At 39.0% G+C, this 9,170-nt stretch overlaps 1 protein-coding gene across 4 annotated transcripts in view; it reads left to right on the top strand.

Moving 5' to 3' along the window:
• Positions 1 to 6: 6 nt before the first annotated feature.
• The window catches only part of Rock2 (Rho associated coiled-coil containing protein kinase 2), a 103,502-nt gene continuing 94,338 nt past the window's right edge, over positions 7 to 9,170 (top strand). For 2 of the 4 annotated variants that reach the window (XM_026788935.1, XM_026788934.1), the window contains exon 1: positions 7 to 164. In XM_026788935.1, coding sequence (XP_026644736.1) covers positions 24 to 164 — 141 coding nt within the window. In that variant the 5' untranslated portion in view covers positions 7 to 23. The remainder of the gene's footprint in view (positions 165 to 9,170) is intronic. The other 2 variants (XR_003378637.1, XM_005366527.2) reach the window with 1 other exon arrangement.

The following is a 9,170-nucleotide window of genomic DNA, read 5'->3' as shown; positions in this document are numbered from 1 at the left end:
GGCGCTAGGCCCGGCGAAGCGGCATGAGCCGGCCCCCGCCGACGGGGAAAATGCCCGGCGCCCCTGAGGCCGCGCCGGGGGACGGGGCGGGCGCGAGCCGCCAGAGGAAGCTGGAGGCGCTGATCCGAGACCCTCGCTCGCCCATCAACGTGGAGAGCTTGCTGGTAGGTGCCGGCTTGGGAGGGAGCTCCCCGACTTGCCTGGTTCCCCCCCCCCCCCCGGCTCACCCGCCCAGCTTCCGGCTACCCGGGGGGCTGGAGACCTCACCTGGGATTCCTCTGGTCCACCTCCCACTGGAGCGGGTGTCACCTCGGCCGCCCCCTTTCTTGGAGCGCGCTGGGAGGAAACACCCCTGGGCTTCTTCCCGCCTACCCAGTCAGTTTGGGGCGGAAAGGTGGAGGATTGGTTGTGCTTCCTACCCCAGACGAGCCAGTTTGAAAGTGTCACGCAGCGTGGGAGCTAGGGTGAAATCGAGGGAGAAAGAAACCCGATGCTCTCTCCGAGTTGGGAGTGCCACCTGGGGTAGATGACAAAGAGCTGCCCTCACTCCGTCTTCTTGGTCAGGAATCTGGGAACGCACAGCTCAAGTTCGCCGTTTTGAGTTGCTCTTGGACATGCCATAGTAGCAATTTAGTGCATTTGAATTTATGTAAATTAAATTTCCGGAGATTGTTGCTCCGAAGCCAAGAAACGAGTCTGAGTTGTAGGACGGAATAAATCTCCTCCGTTCATCTTGTCTCTCCCATAGCCCTCAAAATCCAAATTAAGAACCTTGGGAAGGCTGCTAGATAGATGAAGGCTGGAACTGGATTAAGAAAACAACACGTTTTCCAATAAACGCCGCGTAGAATGCTGGCATACTTCTGGTCTTGGGGGAAGCAATTATGTTTGGCAAACAAATTTGGTTCGTGTGCAGCTAGAGATGCATTTCTGGGGGGAAAATGGTGTGAACATGTATCCCGAGGAGGAGGAGGAGTTGAAAAAGATACTCAGGTTATTAGCTTTGGAGGACGAGCTGAAGGGTGGGTGATAGGCAGCGTGTGCCAGAAAGCATGTCAGTTCTGGGCCCAGCTAGGAGAAGCCTGGTGACTGATGAAAAACTGCCTCCTCCCTTTCCACTGACTAACTTTTCTTCTGAGGCCGTTGGTTGTCCTTTGAGGTTTCTGGAATCATTTGTAGTGACTCAGTCATGTTTGGCCGCAGTGCAGGAACTGACTAGAGAGTGGGTATCTTTCTGTTGCATGTGTAGAATGTAGAGATTTTGCCTGGGGGGCGGGGCCGGGGAGTGGGGGAAGAGTTTTATTTATTTATTTATTTATTTGCTTGGTAGAGGGTTCGTGTGTTCTTGCGGGACAGTTTTTTTTTTGGAATTCTTTGGTTCAGAGTAGGATTAGTTACATGGAGATCATGGCCTTTCTGTAGATAAAACAAAGCTTCTCCGGCGTCACTGCCAGCATTTTCACTTTGGCATTTTGCTAGCAAAACTTTGATCCTAGGCCAGAAAGTTCAGTTAAAAATAGTATCTGTAAACCTCAAGTTTTCACCGGGTTCATCCTCAATCCCAGATAGAAGTGGTTTCCATTTCATACTCATCTCTTGTTAGTGATGTTACTCATCATTATTAGGGTTATTTTGAGCTTGGAACTAAGGTTTATACCTGTTGACATGGCCATTTTGTTTAAATTAAATTAATTAAATTGAAATATTTCCTAAATTGTTGCATGTGGTCAGGAACAGTTTAGTTCCTTCCTTGAGTACCTAGTACAGTCAAGACCCATGTTTGTTAAGGTGACATATTGCTGTTAGATTGAAACTAGATGCTCATTTGACAGCAAGCTTACTGCTGTTCTTCCTTGATGACATGCCAATGAGAACCAGTATAGGTGTGATTCTGGAGTGCCAAGTGTTACCAAGTCAAAATGTGCTCTTTATACCTTTGGAGTGAGGTGCCTGGTGCCTCTGTTATACACAGAAAGAAGTTGAAACAGCATTAAAGTGATACTATCATATCTGTTTTGTATATTTTATTATGAAATACTAGAATGAATTATGTGCTGCCTAGTTTTATGTCAGCTTGGCCCAAGCTAGAGTCGTCTGAAAGGAGGGACCCTCAATTGAGAAAATGCCTCCATGGGATCCAGTTGTAGAGCATTTTCTTAACTAGTGATTGATGGGGGAGGGCACAGACAACTGTGGGTGGGGCCATCCCTGGGTTCTATAAGAAAGCAGGCTCAGCAAACCACAGGGTGCCAGCCAGTAAGCAGTTCCCCTCCATGGCCTCTGCATCAACTCAAGCCTCCAGATTTCTGTCCTGTTTGAGTTCCTATTCTGACTTCTTTGATGATGAACCGTGGTATGGCATTGTGAGCTAAATAAACTCTTTCCTTCTCAAGTTGGTATGGCTGTGGTGTTTCATCAAACACCTAAAACAAAGTAACATTTTCACTGTGGTAGTAGTATATGTAAAATTTGCTATTTAAACCATGTCTAAGTGCACAGTTGGGTGATGTTAAGTACATTAACATTGTGCCAACCATCACTGGCATTCATCCTCACAACCTTTTCATCTCTCCAAATTGTAACTCTATAAATTAGTCTTTAAAACAATAAACATTTTTTATAATTTTTTTTAAAAAGTTCATGAAATAATAGCTGTTATCACTTTAAAGATTTGCAAGTACTATGAGCTATATTTCACAATTACTGTTTACTTAACGTTGCATTTCTTTTGGTTTTATTCTGGAAAGTCAGTCTTTCTCTTTCTCTCTCTCTCTCTCTCTCTCTCTCTCTCTCTCTCTCTCTCTCTCTGTTTTCTTGAGACAGGGTTTTTCTGTGTAGCTTTGGTGTCCTGGAACTCTATCAGTAGGCCAGGCTGGCTTTGAACTCACAAAGATACACCTAACTCTGCCTCCCAAGTGCTGGGGTTAAAGGCATATGCCACCATCACCCAGCCTAGAAAAAATATTTTTAATAATCTGATACAAACGCAACATGGAATTTGGTTACTATATTCAGAAGCTTAGATATAACACCATTGGTATTGCTAAAAATGGCATGAGATGATGAAGTATACTAGAATTTTCTGTAAAATGTTTTCAGTAGGCTAGGCAAACCATTCATAGGAAAAGAAGTTGCACACGATAAGATGTAAAATGTTAGCCAGTGCCTAATACATGATGTCTTTACACTCATTTCACTTCTCCTATGTGCATTTGACACATTTTTGGTAGCTTTATGTTTTCTTTGATATAGGAAATGATTTTTGTTACAGATATTCTTGTTACACAATTTTAGATGCATGCCATTTTCATTTTGAGCTTGACATCATAAGTAGTACTAATCATTGCTGTGCATATATAGGGCTGGATTCCAGGACACTATCAGTGTACAGACTAAATTATCTTGTTTCTTTGCAGAGGCTAGTTGCTTTATTTGGCTCCAAAATAAGCAGCTCTTTTGAAGTTGCAGATTGTGAGCTGCTTTATATTATATAAAAATAGTTTTCAGAGAGATTTGCTTCTGTAATTTTAAAAATAAAACATTTAGTTTGTGTGAGTTTGACGATGTGTGCCCTGCTATGGCACCCGTGTGGAGGTCAAAGGACAACTTTTGGGAGTCAATTCTTTCCTTCTATTATGTGGGGTTCTAGGGACCAGACTCAGGTCATGGGGTTGTCAAGGCTTGATGAGAAGTGCCTTTATCCACTGAGCTTTTTTTGAAGGTCAGTGTTGAACTATTTTAAGGGAGGATCTTAAGTGATACTCATTTGTAGTGTTTGAAACCTTTGGGTAAATAATTTGTGTTGTGTTGTCAGAGATCCTCACATTGCTTGCCTGTTGTATTTTAGTTAACTAACACATGTGCTGGAGAAAAGTCTTAGGGTTTGTGTTTTGGGATTTTATTTTGTTCTTTCAGAGACTATGAAGTCATAGTAAGTAACCTGTAGTACCTAGGTTTTTGTGAATGGGTAAAGATGATCAAACGTTTATTTACAATTTCAATGAGTTGAAAAACAAAATACCTATTAAATTAATTTACATTTTATTTATTTATCTATTTGTCTGGTTTTGGGTGGGACGTTGTGTGTCGTGGCATAGGTACGGAGGTTAGAGGACTGTCTGTAGGAGTCCGTTCTCTCCATCCACCATGTGGATTCCAGTAATCAAACTAAAGCTGCCAGGCTTGGCAGCAAGTGCCTGTAGCTGCTGAGCCATCTGGTTGGGCCCAAAACACCTATTAGGACTGGTACCTGCCAACTATATGAAAATATTTACAGAAATTTTATTTTTGGTAGTTCTTACACATGCTAGGTGAATAGCCACAACTCCATGAAAATACTTACCACAGTGCTTAGGATCTTTCCATTTAGTGCTGGCTCCTCACACAATTCAAGTACAATTGCAAGTGTTTACTCCTCCCTACAAGTAATGACTGAGACTATTGTGAAGATGCAATAAAAATTAAATAGAATAAAAGATGAAAAACTTTTTGTACATGTTCATTTGTGAAGTAGAGGTGGACATTTATAATATATATAGATTAATTACTTTCAAACTTACATTTCCTAAAACTTCCAAACCATAGAGAAAATTAATTGGCTTTAGTGGTGTGTGAAATTTACTGTTTAGACCAAGTTGAGTCCATAATCCTTTATGTATAATTTTGGTACATAAACAACTCTGAAAATAAATTCTTACCAAAATTTATTTTTTTTTAATGGCTACTTCTTACCCAATCATTTCTTAGAGTGTTTGGAGTCTGTGCACTGTACTTACTGTAAGTGATAGTAGCTTTCACTGGAGAAATACTAGTATCTTGGTTTCAGGATGCTGTCATATCCCCAAGAAGGTTCTAGGAAATTTACAGCATGTGTACTGTATTACCATTTAAAGTTTGAAAAAAAAATCTCTAGTTTGAAGAATCTTGGTCCCAGAGTAAGGCTGATAGTGTACACAAAGTAAGGAAACATGCCTGTGTATATATATGCCCTTAAATAGTTCCAGGGAATAGTGCAAAGCTGCATGTGATGGTACATGCTTGAAATCCCAGCATTCTGGTGGCTGAGGCAGGAGGATTGTAGTGAGTTTGAGATCAGTCTGGGTTATATAACAAGTGCCAGGCAGTAGGTCTACATGTTACTACCCTGTCACAAACACAAAAGAACGATCAGTGTTAAAGCCTGAATATTTTATTTTTGCCGACTCTTGCTCAGAATCTGAATCTTGCTTTCCCTGTTGAATTTGTCAGTATTTCAGATACAGCATAAAAATGTGAATTTTGAAGCATCTTGTAGTCACCTCTATCAGTGTTGTCGCTTGATTCAGGCCTTGTTTTTTCTTTCCCACAGCTCTGTTTTACGTTTTAGATTACCACTTTATATGTATCTCTCAATAATACTACTTAGTTTTGCTTGTCTTTTAAACTTCATAAGATATTATCAATTTTATGTTTTCATTTTTGCTCTATGGGTGCTAGGATATTGAAACTAGGACAATACACATGCTGGTCAAGGTCTCTACCACTGAGCCATTATATGTTCTCATTCTGACTTGGGTTTTTAGTTGTGTGATTCTGAGAGTTGCCTCCCTGTGGTTTTATTCATTTTCATTGCCATAATAATTTAAAGTGTAGCTCTACTCTGTAGATAGAATTCTCATCGGACCACAGGTCATCTCTGTCCTGCCAGTTGTAGCTGCTGAGCCATCTGGTTGGGCCCAAAACACCTATTAGGACTGGTACCTGCCAACTATATGAAAATATTTACAGAAATTTTATTTTTGGTAGTTCTTACACATGTTAGGTGAATAGCCACAACTCTATGAAAATACTTATCACAGTGCTTAGGATAACCACACAGAGACTTAATATTAATTATAAATGCTCAGCTAATAGCTTAGGCTTGTTACCAACTAGCTCTTACAACTTAAATTAACCCATATTTTTTATCTGTGTTCTACCATGTGGTTTGGAATGTACATCTGCTTCCTCTGTGCCTTTCTCTTGACTCCCTAGACTCCGCCCTCCTTCCCAGCGTCCTCTTAGTCTGGCTTTCCTGCCCAATCTCTTTCTGCCCAGCTATAGACCAGTCAGCTCTTTATTAACTGTTGAGAGTAATAGATGTTTACAGTGTACAAAGATTGTTCCAAAGTACCACCCTATTTAAAGGATATATAGGTAGTTCTGTATGTTTTGCTGTTATGGGCTCCTGGAACCCACACAAAGAATTTCCACAGACTTCTGTTGGGAATAGAGTTGTAAAAATTGACAGTGGACAGCCATATACTACTGTACCAAATCTTCTCAATTCCTTTTATACTAAATCTTCTCAATCATCTCTTTACCTATTTATCACTATAGTCCTGGGTTCTGATCCACTAAATTTAAGTTAGGTACTTAAATTTCAGCATGTGTTTCATTAGATCAGTACTTAGCTGGTGCATGACTGTAATCCAGCACCACAGGATGAAGCAGAAGGACTACTGTGAGTTCAAGGCTACATGGTGAGAAGGGCTAGCCTGAGCTGCCTACAGAACGAAAATAAGGAGGAAATAAAAGATTAAATTTGCACAGACCTTAACTATACATAGATTTTTTTAAAAAAAAAAAAGTACCCATAATTCAAATCTTTAAAAATAAGGAGCATTAGTACCAACCCATGTATCTTTTAGACCAGCTTCACATTCCATTCTTTTTTATTTTTGTTTTTAAAATTACATTTTTCTCCCCTCCATGTTTGAGTGATATTTTTTTGAATTGTTACTGTTATCTCTTGTAGCACACGATACAAGTGAGATTGTATAGTAGTGCTTTCCTGCCTGTGTCTGGCTTCTTTACCTTAGCAGATGTTTTGAGATTAATGCATGATATTTTGTGTATTAGCATTCTATCCCTTTATTGCCAGATTATATTTTGTTTTATATGTAAATCACAGTCATTCAGCTATTTCCTTTTAACTGGCATGGGCTATTTCTTTTTTTTTGAGAAAGGGTCTAGCTAATTAGCCTAGACAGGGCTCTAATTTATGATTTTCCTGCTTCAGCTGCCTGAGTGCTAGGGTTACAGGTATGTTCTACCATGTCTACTTCTGGTTTTATTTTTAATAAATATTGTAAATTTATATATGTTACATACACATAATATTATAATTTTACATTTATAATTATAGAACATTAAAATGTATTATAGTCAATAATAAATATAATACACAGATTTTAAATTTAATAATAGTGTGGTATAAATATAAATTAATAATGTAAATATTCTAGATAAATTTAATAAACATTATAAGATGGGCATGATGATAAATGTCTTTAATCCCAGCAGTTGGGAGTCAGAGGCATGCAAAGCTCTATGACTTTGAGGCCAGCCTGGTCTAACCAGTGAGTTCCAGGCCAACCATATCTATATAGTGAGATCCTGCCTTTTAAAAAAATTTGCAATTAGTGCTACGCCTTTGTAAGGGCATGTTTTAACTTCATTTCTCTTGGGTTGATATTGTGGTAGAATTGCTGTGTCACAGGGTATGTGTATATTTGCTTTTTAGGAAATGGCAAGATCTTTTTAAAATAGCTGCATTATTTTACACTTTTGTCAGCAACACATAAGGGAGAATTCCAGTTTTTCCACATCTTCCCTAACATGAAAAAAAATCCTGTGGTGTAATTTGCATGTCCCTTATGACTACCATACATATTATTTATATATAACTGTATGTGAATCATCTGTTAGAATATCTGCCCTTTTGAAAAGTTGGACTGTTATTGTACAGGTTTTTTATGTGCTAGATATAGAAATGATTTTTTTGTATAAAGGGAATGCTGTGAAATTTGTTTTGTGAATGTTTTCTCAGTCTGTGGTATGAATGTTTTTAACCAATTTTAAAAGGTTATTGCTTTTTCTGCCCAAGTAATTGTTGCCTAGCCCTGACATGGACATACCCTCTTTTGCTTTTATTCTAGAAACTGCATGATTTTGCCTTTATATATAGGCCTCTGGTATATTTCACCAAGTTTAGTGTGTTTGTGTGCGTGTTAGGGTTGAAGCAGATTTTCTTTTTTTCTTCCACATGACTATCTAGTTAACTCACTACTTTCTCAGCACTTTTTTTTTAAGATTTATTTATTTATTTATTATGTAAGCAACATTCCTTTCCTGTATGCTTGCATGCCAGTAGAGGGCACCAGATCTCATTATAGATGGCTGTGAGCCACCATGTGGTTGCTGGGAATTGAACTCAGGACCTCTGTAAGAACAGTCAGTGCTCTTAACCTCTGAGCCATCTCTCCAGCCCTCAGCACTTTTTTTTTTTTTTTTGAGAAAAGTGTTTTTCCTTTTTTGCTGGGTTGCTTTAGCATCTTTGCTAAAAATCAGTTTACTAATATAGTGTGTTTTCTTAATAGACATCTTCAAATCCTTAGTCATGGTTATGTTGTCTAATCAAGCTTTGTTTAAAACCCATTTCTTTTTAGCTTTTTTGTGGAAATGGTTGATAAGACAGGTTGCATCTTATACTTTGAATGATTCTATACTGTTTGTGATGAGGGTTGCTGGGGAAGAGAAAGTTGATGACTTAAAGGCCCAGGATGACTTGTCACTGAGAACTTAGAGGGCTGGTGGGATAGCTCAGTTGGTGCTTGCTGCCAAGCATAGTTACCTTGAGCTTGATCACTGGAGCCTACGTGGTAGACAAAAAGAAGGGAGGAGAGTGGAGAAAAATGTATAACTCAAGAAAAACAATAATAAAGATAGAGGAATGACTCCCACAAGTTGTCCTCTGATCTGTACATGTGCACTATGGCATCCATATACACAGTAAATGTAAAAAACAAAACCCACAAAAGGACACTTACCATTAGTGGACTAGTTTATTATGTGGAGCTTAATGTGCAAGCTACAGTCAAGTCATGGTGGCTGCCTGTTCTTTATCCTTATCCTTACATATGTGCTTCCTGCTCCTTCAAGGTGTGATTCCATAATGTAGATGTTCTTGGGCAGGGCTACAGTTGGCTGGTTATAAATGACTTCATTTACCTTCTTGGAAAGTCTTCTGTTCTCCCCATTCTCATATTCATTTATTCTCCTCTTCTTTCTCTGGGATATTAGGGCTGCTTTTTGGTTCATTGGTGTCAACTCTCGAAGAATATTTCTTTTTTTTTTTTTTTTTTTTTTTT

This window comes from Microtus ochrogaster, unplaced genomic scaffold (genome assembly GCF_000317375.1).
Source record: "Microtus ochrogaster isolate Prairie Vole_2 unplaced genomic scaffold, MicOch1.0 UNK10, whole genome shotgun sequence".
NCBI lineage: Eukaryota > Metazoa > Chordata > Mammalia > Rodentia > Cricetidae > Microtus > Microtus ochrogaster.
The sequence above is the reverse complement of the archived record's forward strand: the minus strand, read 5'-3'. Positions and strand labels throughout refer to the sequence as shown.